We start from the raw sequence: 21,159 nt of genomic DNA on the forward strand, positions 1-21,159 counted from the left end.
CCTTTCTGCGCCATTTCCCCTCTCAGTGACTCAACGACTGTCTGAGTTTCACTTCCTCAGAACTGAAAGCTGATGTGAGCAGCATGTGATCCTGCAGTGGGCGAGGCCTGCTGGTTCCTCCCATCCTCACACTGGAGATCTGAAGGGGAGGGACCAGGGGCATGTGAGGGCAGAGAGGAGGCTGATGGAGCTTTCAGTCGCTCCAGGAAGAGGAGCAGCTCTGTCAAACTCAGCTCTGCTTCCTTGTTCACAGCGAAGCCTCAGTAAAACCCTGATCCACACCTGAAAACACTGAAGCTTTTACTACCTTCAAATCCTTCTTGTGAAATCCAAACTTCCCACCCAGTTGTTTGCTGAAGCGACCAGCAGAGGACGGCAGAGACACGATGAGGTTTCACTGACAGGAAATCCAGACTGGGCTCTCTGCTGTGTACATGTACGCTTCAGTGAGAGAGAAGATTTACCAGATCACCATGAGAGCATCTACCACAGGAATACAGAGAGTATGCAAGTGCATTTACTCAAACACTCAGTCCAGTACAAACACCTCATATCTGTGCTGACATCTCCTTTCCATGCCTCTTTTTACTGCACTACGTTTATCTGACAGCTTTAGTTAATAACACCTTATAATAATGTTTGATTACAAATTAAACTCCCCAGTAGTTTATACAAGGACATGTGAAAGCCCATCAGTCCGCTAGTCAACTGGTTTAAAATGATTCAAATGAATAAAGTCACAAGCAGCAGCGATCAGGATCCAAGCAGCTTCTGAGTGTTTGATCCTTTTTTAATTGTCAAGAAGCAAAACTGGTTTTGTTTAAAATAGAGTCACACATAGAGTCGGTCGGTGATTTCTGACAAGATAAGAAGTCACAAAACGTGACCTGTTCTGAGCAGGTGACCACTGGAGCAAAGATCTGAACAAAAAGTGATGAACCAACTTCGTCTGGAACCTTTGAGCAGTTTGAGATAACTGCGAAAACGGAAACTTGATCGTTACGGCGCCACCTTGAGGTCACTGAGTGTCATTTGGTGTGGCTAAATAGTGGGATTTGCAAGAAGAAGAAGAAGAAGAAGCGGAAGAAGAAGCAGAAGAAGAAGAAACAGAAGAAGATGAAGCAGAAGAAGAAACAGAAGAAGAAGAAGAAGCAAAAGCAGCAAAAGAAGAAACAGAAGAAGAAGAAGAGAAACTGGTCTGGACTCATCAAAAGCATCAGTTTCACCATTAAAACGACTTGAACAGCTCTCAAAGTGGTTTCCAATTAACTGATCAAACCAAACGAGGATCATGAAAGAGATCAACTGAAGAACTGAGGATGAAATATAGATTTTATTAACAACATTCAGACAGATCAGAAAACATGGCAAACCCTTCAGGACTGTTGTCAGGAACAGTTTTAAATATATGACGACTTCATTTCAACTCTTAGAGACACAGCAGGCACCAAGAACAGCTGATTCTTCTTCTAGACGCTGCAGATCACGACGTGTTTCTAGCTGGACCACAGATGGGCTGATCCTCCACGGTGGACCGCCCTCCCTGGTCTAGAACCAGGATCAAGGGGGACGGGACGAACCACAGTGGAAGAGTTTGGACTGAGATTGTGGAAAGAGTTCAGTCCTCCTCCACGTGTACTCCACGACTGGGATCGGACCAGATCAGACCAGATCAAACCAGATCAGACCAGATCAGACCAGGAACAGACCAGATCTGACCGGGATCGGACCAGATTAGAGCAAAGCCAGACCAGATCTGACTGGGATCAGACCAGGATCAGACCAGATCGGACTGGGATCAGACCAGGATCAAACCAGATCTGACTGGGATCAGATCAGGATCAGACCAGATCAAACCAGATCGGACCAGATCTGACCAAATCAGACCGGGATCACACCAGGATCTGACCAGGATCAGACCATTACCAGACCAGATCAGACCAAGACCAGACCAGATCAGACCAGGATCAGACCAGATCAGACCAGGATCAGACCAGATCAGACCAGGACCGGACCAGACTGTTGCCTTCACTCCTCTCTTGGCTCTCTGTACCTCTGAGGCAGTGGATGTGCTGACTAACCTGAAGCTTGGAACAATGAGAATAAATAAATCTACGGAGTGTTAAAGTGTCCCGCTGCAGATTCCCATCACCTGATCACACCTGGTTTCCCCTGACGACGCGGCGCTGCAGTCTGCACCACTTCCTTCAACGTGTTTGCATCATCATTTGCATATTCATAGTTTAACATCTTCCTCTGGCTGAACACCAGGTTACTGTGTGTGTGTGTTTCTGTTCGTGTGTGTATGTGTCTGTGTGTGTGTGTGTGTGTTTGTGTGTGTGTGTGTGTGTGTGTGTTTCTGTTCGTGTGTGTGTGTGTGGTGTGTGTGATGTGTGTGGTGTGTGTGTGTGTGTGTGTGTGTGTGTGTGTGTGTGTGTGTGTGTGTGTGTGTGTGTGTGTGTGTGATGTGTGTGGGTGTGTGTGTGTGTGTGTGTGATGTGTGTGGGTGTGTGTGTGGGTGTGTGTGTGTGTGTGTGTGTGTGTGTGTGTGTGTGTGTGTGTGTGATGTGTGTGTGTGTGTGTGTGTGTGTGTGTGTGTGTGTGTGTGTGTGTGTGTGTGTGTGTGATGTGTGTGGGTGTGTGTGTGTGTGTGTGTGTGTGTGTGTGTGTGTGTGTGTGTGTGTGTGTGTGTGTGTGTCTCAGGCCTTCAGAGGACACAGAGCCACTGAGGAGCCGAACCAGTCGGGGCCCAGACTGAATCCTGGGTAAAGAGGCTGAGTGAAGGTGGTGCTGTAGGTGTGGAGGTGGACCAGTTCGTCCGCAGAGACTCTGTAGAAGGACAGAGTGCCAGCGGGACAGTCCACATACACTCCCACTCTGGGGGAGACGGGGGAGGAAGAGGAGGAGGAGGAGGAGGAGGAGTAGTAATAGGAGATGAGGAGGATGATGAAGAGGATGAAGAGGAAGGGGAGGATGATGAGGAGACAGTGGGTGAGGTTGGGGTATTCGAAGATGGGGATGGCATTAAAGTAGAGGGTGGGGGGGCGGAAGAAGACGTAGAGGAAGAGGAGCAGGAAGAACATGATGCCGATGAGGAGGATGAGGGGGAGGAAGAGGGAGGAGATGGAGGTGGAGATGGATATTTTCTTGTTATTGTGGCAGACGGAGTAACCGGTGTCGGAGCAGTTCAGAGCCCACGACCGGTCGTTCCTTCCAAACACACAGTGGTCGCCGCCTCCCCTCCTTTGGATCCCTCTGTAGGCCACCGACACGTCCACGTCTCCCTCCCAGTCCACCTCCCAGTAACAGCGGCCGGTCACACCGTTCCTGCACAGCAGCTGGATCCGCTGGTCGAATCTGTCGGGCCGGTCGGGATACGGCTGCTCCTCCGTCACCCGTCTCACCTTCCTGTTCTTGTCGGACAGTTTGAGGAAGTGGTTCACCGTGTTTGTGTCCAGCTCCAGTTCGCAGGCATCTGGTGGACGAAACAAGACACGACACAGCTTACTAACAACTCTACTGACAACTAAAGGACAGCGCTGCTATTTTTAAACCTGGTCCATGTGGGGGTCGCTGGTCTAGTAACTTTGACTTTGGTGGTTAATTGAGCGCCAAAGTGTTCTCTAAAATCTCTGTTTTAGTGAATGTAGTCTGGTGTGTGTGCTGTTTGTGGTTAAACCAAAAGGATCTTCCAGGTCTCTCTCTGTAGGGATCCTTTCCATGATGCTGTCACACACTTAGAATAACACTCTGAGCCTGTCAGTGGATCAAACAAGCTCTTTTAGTGGACCTACTGTGATCAGGTGCAGTTGTCCCAAAGGATCATGTTGCAGCCACTGCAGTATTTTTTCCATCCACTCTTGTCCGCTGGTGGAGGAGATCTACTAGACTAAAACCAGTAATTTCAAACCTAAACTATGTAAAAATAGAAGAATACCAGAGCCATCCTTTCATAATCGTCTGGATATTAATCTGTAGACAGTCAGAGTATCGACAGACTTTCCGCTGACCAGAAGCATTTATTAGTTCATTAGTGTGTCGTTTTAGTGGGTTTTAAGTTGATTGAACCAGAAAAGAACCAGAGTGCAGCATGCATGAATCAAACTGAGAACACACTCACACTTCCTGAGGTTGGGCTTCAGTCTCTGCAGCCCGCCGTGGTCCACCCTGGAGGAAGAAACACGGAGAACATCAAATCCAGCATTAAACATGAAGCAGAGTTCAGTTCAGTGTGTGAGCTGCTGCTGCACAAGATAAACGTGCGTCCATACCGGAGCGTCGCCAGTCTGCAGTGGGGATCCTCCAGCCGAGCTGACAGCAGCTTCACCCCGGCATCTTCAGGATGGTTGTAGCTCAGGTCCAGGTCTCTCAGGTGGGAGGGGTTGGAGCTCAGAGCTGAGGCCAGAGCGGCGCAGCCTTTCTTTGTGACCAAACACACCGACAGACTAAACACACACACACACACATTAGATTCAAATTAGTTCTACGTTAGACTTCTGCATTAGTCCACAGTTTAAAAAATAGTCTGAGCTTATTGGCTGCATCAAACTGATGCTCTTTGCTGCTGCACCTCCCTCCACCCCCCCTCCGCCCACAGCAGTCCATCTATCTGATCAGTCAATATATTTCTTCATCTCTTTACCTCACAACGTGCAACACTTTGTAATATCTCCCACTTGTACACTGTATTGTTTCCATTCCTTATACTTCCTCTACTGTAGCTGTACACATTTTTACATTTTGCTTATTTCCTCCAGACTGCTGTGACATTGTGGGACTAATGAAGGAATATCTTATCTATCTATCTATCTATCCTATGTCAGGTCGCGATAGCAGCTGCTTCTTGGACGTGCCGCAGTTTCAAGCATTGACTAGAGGGGGCGCCATCAGCTCCAGCAGCCGGAGCGTGCCGCAGACGTCCCAGGAGGGTTTTAGCCTTGAGGCTGAGGGCTGGAACACAGATCGACTGGTAAATCAAGAGTTTTTTCTGTCTCAGAGCTCAGCTCCATCTTCACCACAACGATCTGGTACTACACCTGCTTACTGCTGACATCACACCAGTCTTGAGCTGTTTAAACTCCCTCCCAGCCCAGAGGGGGCGGTCTACTGTTTTTCAGCAGAGCACCATGGCCTCAGATTTGGAGGTGCTGACCCTCATCATCACTGCTTCACTCTCAGCTGCAACCCCCCCCCCGTGCCTGCTGGAGGCCACGGCATGAAGAAGCAAACAGAAACACATCGTCTGCAAAAAGCAGAGATGCAATCGTGAGGTTCCCGAACCGGACGTTCTCCTCACTTTACTCTCTCACTTTAGCTGATCCTTGAGATCTTGTCCACGAACATCACAGAATTGGTGACAGGCAGTTTGCGGCTGCATGTGAAGCAGTGATGATGAGGGTCAAGCACCTTCAGCTCCAAGTAAGGATGTCCAAGTATTATGGGGTCTTCTTCTAAAGTGAGATGGGGTGAGATGGAGGGTGCAGGTGACACAAAGACTGGTGTGAGATCAGTATTACTGCAGCCACTGGGACCTTTTGAGCTGATCCACTTTCCAACCCTTTGGTTTTTCCATAAGTTGTGTGGACTTTTCTTTAGACCACACGCAGAGTACAGAGTGTAGATGAATGACTGTAATAGACCTGTGGTTTAATAAGTTAGGTTGAACCAACACACTGTAGTGGTGACGAGCTCCTGAAGGTCAGTATGACACTGCTGCCACATTTAACAAAGGGTCATAAAAGCTTCAATCTTTGACTTGCCAGAGGACAAACAGCTGAATCCTGACCTGAGACTCTCCAGGACGCAGTTTGGACTCTCCAGTCCAGCACAGAGAAGCTCCACCCCTGAATCCTGCAGGTCGTTGTGGCTCAGGTCCAGCTCTGTCAGACTGGAGGCCTCAGAGCTGAGGACTGAGGACAGATCTTTGCAGCTCTTCTCCGACAGGTTACAGCTACTCAGCCTGAAGAGGATTTTCAGTCAGTCAATTCAATAATCAATATGTGAAGTAAAGAAGAGCTCAGAGGATCATCATTTTCATTCAGCTGGACACCAACCTGAGGGTTTTCAGTCTGCAGTTTGGACTCTTCAGTCCAGCAGACAGCAGCTCCCCCCCTGAGTCCTGCAGGCTGTTGTTGCTCAGGTCCAGCTCTGTCAGACTGGAGGCCTCAGAGCTGAGGACAGCAGACACAGCTGCACAGCCTTTTCCTGACAGTTTACAGCCGCTCAGCCTGGAGATGATTTCAGTCAGTCACTTTAAACAAATCCAATATGTGGAGTCAACAAAAGCTTAATGGACAAGTAACAGGTGAAACCTGACCTGAGACTTTCCAACATGCACAGTGGATTCTCCGGTCCAGACCACAGCAGCTCCGCCCCTGAGTCCTGCAGGAGGTTGTTACTCAGGTCTAGCTGTCTCAGAGAACAGGCCTTGGAGCTGAGAACTGCAGACAGAGCTTTGCAGCTCTTCTCTGAGAGGCTGCAGCCGTTCAACCTGGAGATAATCTTTGATCAGTCAATCAAAAACACCAAACTCACCAATGCTTCATGGGTAAATTTCTTAAAACAGCTGAATCCTGACCTGAGACTTTTCAGTCTGCAGTTTGGACTCTCCAGTCCAGCACAGAGAAGCTCCACCCCTGAATCCTGCTGGTCGTTGTGGCTCAGGTCCAGCTCTGTCAGACTGGAGGTCTCAGAGCTGAGGGCCGAGGACAGATCTTTGCAGCTTTCCACCGACACCTTACAGCCACTTAGCCTGGAGAGGAGTTTCAGTCAGTCCAATTAGTTCAATAATCGATCTGGAGTGAATAATAAGGGTCGTCCTTTTTCCACAGCTGGACACCAACCTGAGAGTTTTCAGTCTGCAGTGTGGACTCCTCAGTCCAGCACACAGCAGCTTCACCCCCTGGTCCTGCAGGTCGTTGTTACTCAGGTCCAGCTCTCTCAGTCTACAGCCGTCAGACTTGAGGACTAAATACAGAACTGCACAGCTTTTCACTGACAGTTTACAGTCACTCAGCCTGGAGACGAGTTTAGTCAGTTAGAAAAATCAAATGTATGTCAATAAAAGCATTGCGGGTGAAGCTCTAAAACAGTTCTGACCTGAGAATTTCCAGTCTACCCAGTGGTCTCTCCAGTTTAGCAGAGAGAAGCTTCAATACTGAGTCCTGCAGGTCGTTGTTACTCAGGTCCAGCTCTGTCAGTCTAGAGGCCTCAGAGTTGAGGACTGAGGACAGAGCTATGCAGCTTTTCACTGATAGTTTACAGCCACTCAGCCTAGAAAAGAGACGTTCAGTCAGTTCATTCAAGTCATATATGAAGTAAATCAGAGTAGCATCATTTTCCAACAGCTGTACACTAACCTCAGAGTTTTCAGTCTGCACTTTGGGGTCGTCAGTCCATAAGAAAGCTGCATCCCCCCTGAATTCTGCAGGTTGTTGTTACTCAGGTCCAGCTCTGTCAGACTGGAGGCCTGGGAGCTCAGGGCTGACGACAGGTCTTTGCAGCTTCTCTTTGACAGGTTACAGCTACTCAACCTACAGGTGATTTACAATCAGTGACTTCATGTGTCAAACAGAAAATGTAAATAAAAGTCGAATCCTGACCTGAGACTTGTCAGTCTGCAGTTTGGGTTCTCCAGCCCAGCGGACAGCAGCTCCACCCCCGAGTCCTGCAGGTCGTTGTCACTCAGGTCCAGCTCTCTCAGACTGGAGGCCTCAGAGCTGAGGACTGAATACAGAGCGCCACAGCTTCTCTCCGACAGCTTACAGTCACTCAGCCTGAGAATGAATCAGTACAGCAAAACAAATATGAGTCTTTTGTCTTGACAACGGGGGAAACTACATGCAGCCTGGATGGTAACGTGTGCACCTACAGAGCTTTGTTGGAAGCCTTGACAACTGGCAGCAGCCTCCAAAGAGCCTCCTCAGAAGCAGAGTATTTCTTCAGGTCAAACACATCCAGATCTTCTTCTGATGACAGCAAGATGAAGACCAGAGCTGACCACTGAGCAGGAGACAGTTTATCTGTGGAGAGACTTCCTGATCTCAGAGACTGTTGGATCTCCTCCACCAGAGAACGATCATTCAGCTCATTCAGACAGTGGAACAGGTTGATGCTTCTCTGTGCAGAGGAATTCTCCCTGATCTTCTCCCTGATGTACTGGACTGTTTCCTGGTTGGTCTGAGAAATATTCATTGTTCGTGTCAGCCCTTTTATGCGTTCCTGATTCGTCTGCACTGAGAGACCCAGGAGGAAGCGGAGGAACAAGTCCAGGTGTCCATTCGAGCTCTCTAAGGCCTTGTCCACAGCACACTGGTGGAAATGTGTTGATTCGTCTCCAGACACCTCAGACCAGTGGGAGGTTGATTGCTCCTCTGACAGCAGATTGACTCCAGAGTTGACGAAGGTCAGGTGGACATGAAGAGCAGCAAGAAACTCCTGAACGCTCAGATGGATGAAGCAGAACACTTTCTCCTCGTACAGCCCCTTCTCCTCTATAAAGATCTGTGTGAGCATGCCTGAGTACCATGAGGCCGCTTTGATATCGATGCCACATGCTCTCAGGTCTGACTCATAGAAGATCAGGTTTCTTTTCTGCAGCTGCTCAAAGGCCAGTTTTCCCAGAGACTTGATCATCTCCCTGCTCTCTAGACTCAAGTCTGTCTCAGCTCCTCCATCGTACTTGATGTCCTTCAGTTTGGACTGAACCACCAGGAAAAGGATGTACATCTCAGTCAGGGTCTTGGGCAGCTCTCCTCCCTGTCTGGTCACGTCCTCCAGAACTGAGGCGATAATCCAGCAGAAGACCGGGATGTGGCACATGATGTGAAGAGTTCTTGACGTCCTGATGTGGGAGATGATTTTGTCGGCCTGCTCCTCATCTCTGAACCTCTTCCTGAAGTACTCCTCCTTCTGACGGTCAGTGAACCCTCTGACCTCTGTCACCATGTCAACACACTCAGCAGGGATCTGACTGGCTGCTGCAGGTCGTGAGGTTATCCAGAGGCGAGCGGAGGGAAGCAGGTTCCCCCTGATGAGGTTTGTCAGCAGCACATCCACTGGGGCTGCCTCGGTAACGTCAGTCAGGGTCTCGTTGTTGTGGAAGTCCAGAGGAAGTCGACACTCATCCAGACCATCAAAGATGAAGACGACCTGGAGCCCTTCAAACCTGCAGATTCCTGCTTCTTTGGTTTGAGGAAAGAAGTGATGAACAAGTTCCACCAAGCTGTACGCCTTCCTTTTCAGCACATTCAGCTCTCTGAAGGTGAATGGAAATGTGAACTTTATGTCCTGGTTGGCTTTGTTTTCACCCCAGTCCACAGTGAACTTCTGAGTTAAGACCGTTTTCCCGATGCCGGCCACTCCCTTTGTCATCACGGTTCTGATCGGTTTATCTGTTCCAGGTTGGACTTTAAAGATTTCTTTACATCGGATTCTTGTTTCTGGTTTATGTGGTTTCCTGGATGCTATTTCAATCCAGCTGACCTCGTGTTCATTGTTGATCTCTCCTGCCCTTCCCTCTGTGATGTAGAGCTCTGTGTAGATCTGATTCAGAGGAGTTCGGCTTCCCGCTTTCGCGATCCCCTGACACACAAACTCGAACTTCTCCTTCAGGTTGGACTTGAGCTTACGTTGGCACAGCGCCATTTCTGCAGCAAGAGTTCCTAAACAAACCAACAACACACGAGTGAATCTAAGGTGAATAATATGAATGGGATTGGTAGTAATGGTGTTAGTATTGTGGTGCAATCAATGCTTATTAGGATTTTGTGGTTCCTGACACTGATTTGATGCAGATGTGTGCAGCAACTGCATTGTCTAAATTTCCTCCTTCCATCATGTTGAATCTGTTAAAATCCTCTTACTGGTCTGCAGACTGTCAGCCAGCTTCGTCAGCTTCATTCCTTTCAGGATGTGCAGTGTGATGTTCAGAAATGCCTCTCTGCTGCTCCTCCTCTGCTCTTCATCCTCACCGTCCAACACCTCCTCGCTCTCATCTTCATTTTCTAAGTAATCTGAACTCAGGATCCTCTGGACTCTCTTCAGCTCGTTGCTTACAAAAGTGTCGATGTTCTGCTTCAACAGCTGGAATAGAAAAAACTAAACATTTAATTTCAGACGGCAGAAGACAACATGTGATTAATCTGGTCTAAACAGAACAGTATGGAGACGATTAGGTCATGAGTTGTAGTTTAACATTTAATCTGTGGTCGATGTGGTTAAAGGTAAAAGATGTACACACCATACATGTCATCTCCAGGTCTATTGGGCTTTCCTCCTGATCTCTGTGTAGAAAATATTTGGTTTTAAATGACTCCACTCTGCACACAACTTATTCTTCTGTCATGATGTCAACATGAGCTCAAAGTAAATTCTCCTCTGAAAAATTTATATTCTATCCAACATCTGAGATCAATTCTTACCTTCCATCAACAGATTCTCCTTTAAAGTTCACAGGTTGACCCATAGAGCGGTCACTCCTCAAAGACACAGCGCTGACTACAGGAGACTCCATCCTGATACACAGTAGAGTTCAGTAAAGAAGCACAGTAGAGTTCAGTAAAGAAGCACAGTAGAGTTCAGTAAAGAACCACAGTAGAGTTCAGTAAAGAAACACAGTAGAGTTCAGTGAAGAAACACAGTAGAGTTCAGTAAAGAAAGTATAGTTCAGTAAAGAAGCACAGTAGAGTTCAGTAAAGAAACAGTAGAGTTCAGTAAAGAAGCACAGTAGAGTTCAGTAAAGAAACAGTAGAGTTCAGTAAAGAAGCACAGTAGAGTTCAGTAAAGAAGCCCAGTAGAGTTCAGTAAAGAAACAGTAGAGTTCAGTAAAGAACCAAACTCCTGAGTGTCGATCGTCTCTACTGTGAAGTCAGATTCTAACAAACATCTGAGATCAATTCTTACCTTCCATCAGCAGATTCTCCTTCTTTAAAGTTCACAGGTTGACCCATAGAGCGGTCACTCCTCAAGGACACACCGCTGAGTGCAGGAGACCCTGGTCTCTGCTGCTCCATGCTGGTACACAGCAGAGTTCAGTAAAGAAACAGTAGAGTTCAGTAAAGTTCAGTAAAGAAATACAGTAAAGTTCAGTAAAGAAACAGTAGAGTTCAGTAGACAAACTCAGTAGAGTTCAGTCAAGAAACAGTAGAGTTCAGTAAAGAAACGCAGTACAGGTCAGTGAAGAAACAGTAGAATTCAGTAGACAAACTCAGTAGAGTTCAGTAAAAAAAACAGTAGAGTTCAGTAAAGAAACAGTAGAGTTCAGTAGACAAACTCAGTAGAGTTCAGTAAAGAAACAGTAGAGTTCAGTAAAGAAACAGTAGAGTTCAGTAAAGAAACAGTAGAGTTCAGTAGACAAACTCAGTACAGTTCAGTAAAGAAACAGTAGAGTTCAGTAGACAAAGTCAGTACAGTTCAGTAAAGAAACAGTAGAGTTCAGTAAAAAAACAGTAGAGTCCAGTGAAGAAATGCAGTAGAGTTCAGTAAAGAACCAAACTCCTGAGTGTCGATCGTCTCCACTGTGAAGTCAGATTCTAACAAACATCTGAGATCAATTCTTACCTTCCATCAGCAGATTCTCCTTCTTTAAAGTTCACAGGTTGACCCATAGAGCGGTCACTCCTCAAGGACACACCGCTGAGTGCAGGAGACCCTGGTCTCTGCTGCTCCATGCTGGTACACAGTAGAGTTCAGTAAAGAAACAGTAGAGTTCAGTAAAGAAACACAGCAGAGTTCAGAAAAGAAACAGTAGAGTTCAGTAAAGAAACGGTAGAGTTCAGTAAAGAAACGGTAGAGTTCAGTAAAGAAACAGTAGAGTTCAGTAAAGAAACAGTAGAGTTCAGTAAAGAAACACAGCAGAGTTCAGAAAAGAAACAGTAGAGTTCAGTAAAGAAACGGTAGAGTTCAGTAAAGAAACAGTAAAGTTCAGAAAAGAAACAGTAAAGTTCAGTAGACAAACGCAGTGGAGTTCAGTAAAGAACCAAACTCCTGAGTGTCGATCGTCTCTACTGTGAAGTCAGATTCTAACAAACATCTGAGATCAATTCTTACCTTCCATCAGCAGATTCTCCTTCTTTAAAGTTCACAGGTTGACCCATAGAGCGGTCACTCCTCAAGGACACACCGCTGAGTGCAGGAGACCCTGGTCTCTGCTGCTCCATGCTGGTACACAGTAGAGTTCAGTAGAGAAACAGTAGAGTTCAGTAAAGAAACGCAGTAGAGTTCAGTGAAGAAACAGCAGAGTTCAGTAAAGAAACAGCAGAGTTCAGTAGACAAACTCAGTACAGTTCAGTAAAGGAACAGTAAAGTTCAGTTAAGAAATATAGTAGAGTTCAGTGAAGAAACAGTAGAGTTCAGTAGACAAACACAGTAGAGTTCAGTAAAGAAACAGTAGAGTTCAGTAAAGAACCAAACTCCTGAGTGTCGATCGTCTCTACTGTGAAGTCAGATTCTAACAAACATCTGAGATCAATTCTTACCTTCCATCAGCAGATTCTCCTTCTTTAAAGTTCACAGGTTGACCCATAGAGCGGTCACTCCTCAAGGACACACCGCTGAGTGCAGGAGACCCTGGTCTCTGCTGCTCCATGCTGGTACACAGTAGAGTTCAGTAGAGAAACAGTAGAGTTCAGTAAAGAAACACAGCAGAGTTCAGAAAAGAAACAGTAGAGTTCAGTAAAGAAACGGTAGAGTTCAGTAGACAAACGCAGTGGAGTTCAGTAAAGAAACAGTAGAGTTCAGTAAAGAAACAGTAGAGTTCAGTAGACAAATGCAATAGGGTTCAGTAGACAAATGCAGTAGGGTTCAGTAAAGAAACAGTAGAGTTCAGTAAAGAAACAGTAGAGTTCAGTAAAGAAACAGTAGAGTTCAGTAAAGAAACACAGCAGAGTTCAGTAAAGAAACAGTAGAGTTCAGTAAAGTTCAGTAAAGAAATGCAGTAGAGTTCAGTAAAGAACCAAACTCCTGAGTGTCGATCGTCTCTACTGTGAAGTCAGATTCTAACAAACATCTGAGATCAATTCTTACCTTCCATCAGCAGATTCTCCTTCTTTAAAGTTCACAGGTTGACCCATAGAGCGGTCACTCCTCAAGGACACACCGCTGAGTGCAGGAGACCCTGGTCTCTGCTGCTCCATGCTGGTACACAGTAGAGTTCAGTAGAGTTCAGTAAAGAAACACAGCAGAGTTCAGTAGACAAATGCAATAGGGTTCAGTAGACAAATGCAGTAGGGTTCAGTAAAGAAACAGTAGAGTTCAGTAAAGAAACACAGCAGAGTTCAGAAAAGAAACAGTAGAGTTCAGTAAAGAAACGGTAGAGTTCAGTAAAGAAACAGTAAAGTTCAGAAAAGAAACAGTAAAGTTCAGTAGACAAACGCAGTGGAGTTCAGTAAAGAAACAGTAGAGTTCAGTAAAGAAACAGTAGAGTTCAGTAGACAAATGCAATAGGGTTCAGTAGACAAATGCAGTAGGGTTCAGTAAAGAAACAGTAGAGTTCAGTAAAGAAACAGTAGAGTTCAGTAAAGAAACAGTAGAGTTCAGTAAAGAAACACAGTAGAGTTCAGTAAAGTTCAGTAAAGAAATGCAGTAGAGTTCAGTAAAGAACCAAACTCCTGATTGTCGATCGTCTCTACTGTGAAGTCAGATTCTAACAAACATCTGAGATCAATTCTTACCTTCCATCAGCAGATTCTCCTTCTTTAAAGTTCACAGGTTGACCCATAGAGCGGTCACTCCTCAAGGACACACCGCTGAGTGCAGGAGACCCTGGTCTCTGCTGCTCCATGCTGGTACACAGTAGAGTTCAGTAGAGTTCAGTAAAGAAACACAGCAGAGTTCAGTAAAGAAACAGTAGAGTTCAGTGAAGAAACAGTAGAGTTCAGTAAAGAAACACAGCAGAGTTCAGTGAAGAAACAGTAGAGTTCAGTGAAGAAACAGTAGAGTTCAGTAAAGAAACACAGCAGAGTTCAGTGAAGAAACAGTAGAGTTCAGTGAAGAAACAGTAGAGTTCAGTAAAGAAACACAGCAGAGTTCAGTGAAGAAACAGTAGAGTTCAGTGAAGAAACACAGCAGAGTTCAGTAAAGAAACAGTAGAGTTCAGTGAAGAAACAGTAGAGTTCAGTAAAGAAACACAGCAGAGTTCAGTAAAGAAACAGTAGAGTTCAGTGAAGAAACAGTAGAGTTCAGTAAAGAAACACAGCAGAGTTCAGTGAAGAAACAGTAGAGTTCAGTAAAGAAACACAGCAGAGTTCAGTAAAGAAATACAGTAGAGTTCAGTAAAGAAACAGTAGAGTTCAGTAAAGAAACACAGCAGAGTTCAGTGAAGAAACAGTAGAGTTCAGTAAAGAAACACAGCAGAGTTCAGTGAAGAAACAGTAGAGTTCAGTGAAGAAACAGTAGAGTTCAGTAAAGAAACAGTAGAGTTCAGTAAAGAAACACAGCAGAGTTCAGTGAAGAAACAGTAGAGTTCAGTAAAGAAACAGTAGAGTTCAGTAAAGAAACACAGCAGAGTTCAGTGAAGAAACAGTAGAGTTCAGTAAAGAAACAGTAGAGTTCAGTAAAGAAATGCAGTAGAGTTCAGTAAAGAAACACAGCAGAGTTCAGTGAAGAAACAGTAGAGTTCAGTAAAGAAACAGTAGAGTCCAGTGAAGAAATGCAGTAGAGTTCAGTAAAGAACCAAACTCCTGAGTGTCGATCGTCTCTACTGTGAAGTCAGATTCTAACAAACATCTGAGATCAATTCTTACCTTCCATCAGCAGATTCTCCTTCTTTAAAGTTCACAGGTTGACCCATAGAGCGGTCACTCCTCAAGGACACACCGCTGAGTGCAGGAGACCCTGGTCTCTGCTGCTCCATGCTGGTACACAGTAGAGTTCAGTAAAGAAACAGTAGAGTTCAGTAAAGAAACACAGCAGAGTTCAGAAAAGAAACAATAGAGTCCAATAAAGAAACAGTAGAGTTCAGTAAAGAAACACAGCAGAGTTCAGTGAAGAAACAGTAGAGTTCAGTGAAGAAACAGTAGAGTTCAGTAAAGAAACACAGCAGAGTTCAGTGAAGAAACAGTAGAGTTCAGTGAAGAAACACAGCAGAGTTCAGTAAAGAAACAGTAGAGTTCAGTGAAGAAACAGTAGAGTTCAGTAAAGAAACACAGCAGAGTTCAGTAAAGAAACAGTAGAGTTCAGTGAAGAAACAGTAGAGTTCAGTAAAGAAACACAGCAGAGTTCAGTGAAGAAACAGTAGAGTTCAGTAAAGAAACACAGCAGAGTTCAGTAAAGAAATACAGTAGAGTTCAGTAAAGAAACAGTAGAGTTCAGTAAAGAAACACAGCAGAGTTCAGTGAAGAAACAGTAGAGTTCAGTAAAGAAACACAGCAGAGTTCAGTGAAGAAACAGTAGAGTTCAGTGAAGAAACAGTAGAGTTCAGTAAAGAAACAGTAGAGTTCAGTAAAGAAACACAGCAGAGTTCAGTGAAGAAACAGTAGAGTTCAGTAAAGAAACAGTAGAGTTCAGTAAAGAAACACAGCAGAGTTCAGTGAAGAAACAGTAGAGTTCAGTAAAGAAACAGTAGAGTTCAGTAAAGAAATGCAGTAGAGTTCAGTAAAGAAACACAGCAGAGTTCAGTGAAGAAACAGTAGAGTTCAGTAAAGAAACAGTAGAGTCCAGTGAAGAAATGCAGTAGAGTTCAGTAAAGAACCAAACTCCTGAGTGTCGATCGTCTCTACTGTGAAGTCAGATTCTAACAAACATCTGAGATCAATTCTTACCTTCCATCAGCAGATTCTCCTTCTTTAAAGTTCACAGGTTGACCCATAGAGCGGTCACTCCTCAAGGACACACCGCTGAGTGCAGGAGACCCTGGTCTCTGCTGCTCCATGCTGGTACACAGTAGAGTTCAGTAAAGAAACAGTAGAGTTCAGTAAAGAAACACAGCAGAGTTCAGAAAAGAAACAGTAGAGTTCAGTGAAGAAACAGTAGAGTTCAGTAAAGAAACACAGCAGAGTTCAGTGAAGAAACAGTAGAGTTCAGTGAAGAAACAGTAGAGTTCAGTAAAGAAACACAGCAGAGTTCAGTGAAGAAACAGTAGAGTTCAGTGAAGAAACACAGCAGAGTTCAGTAAAGAAACAGTAGAGTTCAGTGAAGAAACAGTAGAGTTCAGTAAAGAAACACAGCAGAGTTCAGTAAAGAAACAGTAGAGTTCAGTGAAGAAACAGTAGAGTTCAGTAAAGAAACACAGCAGAGTTCAGTGAAGAAACAGTAGAGTTCAGTAAAGAAACACAGCAGAGTTCAGTAAAGAAATACAGTAGAGTTCAGTAAAGAAACAGTAGAGTTCAGTAAAGAAACACAGCAGAGTTCAGTAAAGAAACAGTAGAGTTCAGTAAAGAAACACAGCAGAGTTCAGTGAAGAAACAGTAGAGTTCAGTGAAGAAACAGTAGAGTTCAGTAAAGAAACAGTAGAGTTCAGTAAAGAAACACAGCAGAGTTCAGTGAAGAAACAGTAGAGTTCAGTAAAGAAACAGTAGAGTTCAGTAAAGAAACACAGCAGAGTTCAGTGAAGAAACAGTAGAGTTCAGTAAAGAAACAGTAGAGTTCAGTAAAGAAATGCAGTAGAGTTCAGTAAAGAACCAAACTCCTGAGTGTCGATCGTCTCTACTGTGAAGTCAGATTCTAACAAACATCTGAGATCAATTCTTACCTTCCATCAGCAGATTCTCCTTCTTTAAAGTTCACAGGTTGACCCATAGAGCGGTCACTCCTCAAGGACACACCGCTGAGTGCAGGAGACCCTGGTCTCTGCTGCTCCATGCTGGTACACAGTAGAGTTCAGTAGAGAAACAGTAGAGTTCAGTAAAGAAACGCAGTAGAGTTCAGTGAAGAAACAGCAGAGTTCAGTAGACAAACACAGTAGAGTTCAGTAAAGAAACAGTAGAGTTCAGTAAAGAACCAAACTCCTGAGTGTCGATCGTCTCTACTGTGAAGTCAGATTCTAACAAACATCTGAGATCAATTCTTACCTTCCATCAGCAGATTCTCCTTCTTTAAAGTTCACAGGTTGACCCATAGAGCGGTCACTCCTCAAGGACACACCGCTGAGTGCAGGAGACCCTGGTCTCTGCTGCTCCATGCTGGTACACAGTAGAGTTCAGTAAAGAAACAGTAGAGTTCAGTAAAGAAACAGTAGAGTTCAGAAAAGAAACGGTAGAGTTCAGTAAAGAAACGGTAGAGTTCAGTAAAGAAACAGTAGAGTTCAGTAAAGTTCAGTAAAGAAATACAGTAGCGTTCAGTAAAAAAAACAGTAGAGTTCAGTAGACAAACTCAGTACAGTTCAGTAAAGAAACAGTAGAGTTCAGTAAAGAAATACAGTAGAGTTCAGTTAAGAAACAGTAGAGTTCAGTAAAGTTCAGTAAAGAAATACAGCGGTGTTCAGTAAAAAAAACAGTAGAGTTCAGTAGACAAACTCAGTACAGTTCAGTAAAGAAACAGTAGAGTTCAGTAAAGAAACAGTAGAGTTCAGTAAAGAACCAAACTCCTGAGTGTCGATCGTCTCTACTGTGAAGTCAGATTCTAACAAACATCTGAGATCAATTCTTACCTTCCATCAGCAGATTCTCCTTCTTTAAAGTTCACAGGTTGACCCATAGAGCGGTCACTCCTCAAGGACACACCGCTGAGTGCAGGAGACCCTGGTCTCTGCTGCTCCATGCTGGTACACAGTAGAGTTCAGTAAAGAAACAGTAGAGTTCAGTAAAGAAACAGTAGAGTTCAGAAAAGAAACGGTAGAGTTCAGTAAAGAAACGGTAGAGTTCAGTAAAGAAACAGTAGAGTTCAGTAAAGTTCAGTAAAGAAATACAGTAGCGTTCAGTAAAAAAAACAGTAGAGTTCAGTAGACAAACTCAGTACAGTTCAGTAAAGAAACAGTAGAGTTCAGTAAAGAAATACAGTAGAGTTCAGTTAAGAAACAGTAGAGTTCAGTAAAGTTCAGTAAAGAAATACAGCGGTGTTCAGTAAAAAAAACAGTAGAGTTCAGTAGACAAACTCAGTACAGTTCAGTAAAGAAACAGTAGAGTTCAGTAAAGAAACAGTAGAGTTCAGTAAAGAAATACAGTAGTGTTCAGTTAAGAAACAGTAGAGTTCGGTAAAGAAACAGTAGAGTTCAGTAAAGAAACGGTAGAGTTCAGTAAAGAAACAGTAAAGTTCAGAAAAGAAACAGTAGAGTTCAGTAAAGAAACGGTAGAGTTCAGTAAAGAAACAGTAAAGTTCAGAAAAGAAACAGTAAAGTTCAGTAGACAAACGCAGTGGAGTTCAGTAAAGAAACAGTAGAGTTCAGGAAAGAAACAGTAGAGTTCAGTAGACAAATGCAGTAGGGTTCAGTAAAGAAACAGTAGAGTTCAGTAAAGAAACAGTAGAGTTCAGTAAAGAAACACAGCAGAGTTCAGTAAAGAAACAGTAGAGTTCAGTAAAGAAACAGTAGAGTTCAGTAAAGAAACACAGCAGAGTTCAGTAAAGAAACAGTAGAGTTCAGTAAAGTTCAGTAAAGAAATGCAGTAGAGTTCAGTAAAGTTCAGTAAAGAAATGCAGTAGAGTTCAGTAAAGAACCAAACTCCAGTGTGTCGATCGTCTCTACTGTGAAGTCAGATTCTAACAAACATCTGAGATCAATTCTTACCTTCCATCAGCAGATTCTCCTTCTTTAAAGTTCACAGGTTGACCCATAGAGCGGTCACTCCTCAAGGACACACCGCTGAGTGCAGGAGACCCTGGTCTCTGCTGCTCCATGCTGGTACACAGTAGAGTTCAGTAAAGAAACAGTAGAGTTCAGTAAAGAAACACAGCAGAGTTCAGAAAAGAAACAGTAGAGTCCAATAAAGAAACAGCAGAGTTCAGTAAAGAAATACAGTAGAGTTCAGTAGAGAAACAGTAGAGTTCAGTAAAGAAATACAGTAGAGTTCAGTAAAGAAATACAGTAGAGTCCACTAAAGAAACAGTAGAGTCCAATCAAGAAACAGTAGAGTTCAGTAAAGAAATATTCAGGATGGGAGAAACATTATCGAGCTGAAATCCCATTGCTAAAAGAGCCTCAGCTACCAGTGAGGTCATTTCTGAAGCTGTGGGGCCTGATGGTGTACCCAGGGCTGCTCCCTGTGGGACGCCAAGACCAGTGGCAGGCATACAAACAGCTGGAATACATGAAAGCCGACTTCTCCAAAGTTCTATTCTCCGATGAGCAGCCCCAGGTGGCCGTGCCGCTGCAGCACCGAGGCGCTGGCGGTGTCACGTTCTCGGCGGCCATTGTCGGTGACAAAGACAGAGACGAGCACCGTCAGCGTTCATGCCTCACGTTATTCCCAAGACCATCTCTGGGCTGTAAAGACGATCGCTGGCAACTTGTGCCCAACAAGAAAGAAGAGGACGGCAAGCAACACAGCCCAAAAGAGCAGCTTTGGAAAGACATAGGAGGAGCAGCGAGGTGCTGAAGTCTGAAAACAGCTGCAGAAAACATCGTTGTTGTTGTTGTTTCTGTAATTATGTGTATATAATCGTTTCTTTGTGTATATACGTTTTTTTCCTCTGTATATTATTTTATTGCTATTTAATTTTCTATTTCTGTAACTGTGTGCTTTTGTCTGTTTCCCCCTGAGCTGCTGTAACAGCAAACTTTCCCCACTGAGGATCAATAAACGATATCTAAATCTATTAAAAACACAGCCGCCGGTGCTTTGAAGAGCACGATATCAGCCACACATCTGAAGAAATATATATTCACTATCTGACTTCTTTACTCGTTTGAAAATGACTGTTGACATTTTTTAAAATATTCATAATGATTTGGCAGCAGACGCATGAGGAGTGGTCCACGTCTCCACAGCCACAACAGTCTGCAGCTATAAAACTATAAAGCACTTTATTATCATTACTGCTGATTACTATCATAACTGTGCAGTAATCCATAATCCATAATCCATATCAGCCCATCCCACCCTGGTGCTCTTTCTTTATAGTTATTGTATTACTGTTTATAAGGTTTTTTCTGTATATATTCTGTTTATTTCTTTAACTGTGTGATTTATGTCAGCAGTGAACTTTCCCCCCTGAGGGATCAATAAAAAGGTTTGATCTCTGTTTCTCTAGAAAAGCTCTGCAGGGACTCTTGGACTCTGCCGAAGAGCTTGAGGTCAAACCGGGCGGACGGTTGTTGTGTTTGGGATAAAGCGCCGCTCAGACGGGCTGAGCTCAGCCGTCAGACCAGTTCTGTGTCTCCAGCTCAAATTACAACCAAACAAGCAAACTGTCCTTTTACGCTTCGGAGAACAAAACCTTCTAGAAGAATCTTACAGGGTCCTCTGGAGGGACTCTCACCTGGGGAGCTGGCTCCAGGTAGACTCACTCACAGACACCTGCCCCCCCTCATGTGCTGAGGAAAAGAAGAAGAGGAGGAGGCTGCTGTTTCTTCTTCTCCCTCGTCAGTGCTGACTAAAACAAAAGAAAAAAAAAGAATCAGATTGACGTCAAACCCAGTCTAACCTGCGCCAGGTAATGCAGGCAGAGGCGTCATGTGACCTGTCACATGTCACTCCTCTCACAGCACAGAGGAGCAGTCTGGATCAACTTTGACCCAAAAGAGCATCAGCTGGGTCTGTTCAGAAACCCAAGAGATCTCAGAAACCTCTAATGTTTGTTCTGCTTTGTTGTTCTCGCCTCCCTGTAGTCTGTTCAGGTGGAAATACAAGAGAGTGCGTTCACAAACTCTGCTAATAAAAACTGAATCTGTGAATCACGGTTTTCCTTTGGGGCACAGGTTGGGGCAGGGTGACGCACTTCCAACCCGGAAGTAGGCATCGCCCCTGGTTCGCCCGCCAAAAAAGCTTTAAAAAGTGCTTATTCTATTAGTTTCTCTTGTTCTCTTAGTCTGTGTTTTCGCAGAGAATCCAGTATTTGTATAAAATGAGCGGACATCGTCTGTTTGTTTGAAACTGTTTCAGAAGTTACGTTCAAGCCGCGTCTGATTGGTTAAGGGGCGCCATGTCTTTCCTCTGATTGGTCAGGAGGCGCCAAGTCCGTCCTCTGATTGGTTAGTCTCCAGCTAGTCCCGCCCTACATTCTCCTATTCTTTATCGTTATTTTTTTTAAATAAATGCAATAAATCGAGCTAGAAGTGGGCTGATTTTC

At 44.5% G+C, this 21,159-nt stretch overlaps 2 protein-coding genes across 2 annotated transcripts; both read right to left on the reverse strand.

The window, feature by feature from the left end:
* Positions 1–1,345: 1,345 nt before the first annotated feature.
* LOC139205729 (NACHT, LRR and PYD domains-containing protein 12-like) lies at positions 1,346–13,778 on the reverse strand. Its single transcript, XM_070836021.1, has 21 exons — positions 13,671–13,778; positions 13,024–13,134; positions 12,477–12,587; positions 12,049–12,159; positions 11,560–11,670; positions 10,903–11,013; positions 10,422–10,514; positions 10,241–10,283; positions 9,864–10,083; positions 7,871–9,662; positions 7,602–7,775; positions 7,359–7,532; positions 7,099–7,272; positions 6,843–7,016; positions 6,578–6,751; positions 6,317–6,490; positions 6,054–6,227; positions 5,786–5,959; positions 4,272–4,445; positions 4,121–4,167; positions 1,346–3,475 (listed from the first exon to the last, which is right to left on the reverse strand). The coding sequence occupies exons 1-21, from the start codon at positions 13,715–13,717 to the stop codon at positions 2,700–2,702; spliced, it is 5,139 nt and encodes a 1,712-aa protein (XP_070692122.1). The 5' UTR covers positions 13,718–13,778; the 3' UTR covers positions 1,346–2,699.
* Positions 13,779–14,737: 959 nt separating this feature from the next.
* LOC139204783 (sericin 1-like) lies at positions 14,738–20,443 on the reverse strand. Its single transcript, XM_070834781.1, has 7 exons — positions 20,350–20,443; positions 18,659–18,769; positions 17,585–17,695; positions 17,007–17,117; positions 16,688–16,798; positions 15,759–15,869; positions 14,738–14,852 (listed from the first exon to the last, which is right to left on the reverse strand). The coding sequence occupies exons 2-7, from the start codon at positions 18,766–18,768 to the stop codon at positions 14,738–14,740; spliced, it is 669 nt and encodes a 222-aa protein (XP_070690882.1). The 5' UTR covers position 18,769; positions 20,350–20,443.
* Positions 20,444–21,159: the final 716 nt, after the last annotated feature.

Source organism: Pempheris klunzingeri, chromosome 8 (assembly GCF_042242105.1).
Source record: "Pempheris klunzingeri isolate RE-2024b chromosome 8, fPemKlu1.hap1, whole genome shotgun sequence".
Lineage (NCBI taxonomy): Eukaryota > Metazoa > Chordata > Actinopteri > Acropomatiformes > Pempheridae > Pempheris > Pempheris klunzingeri.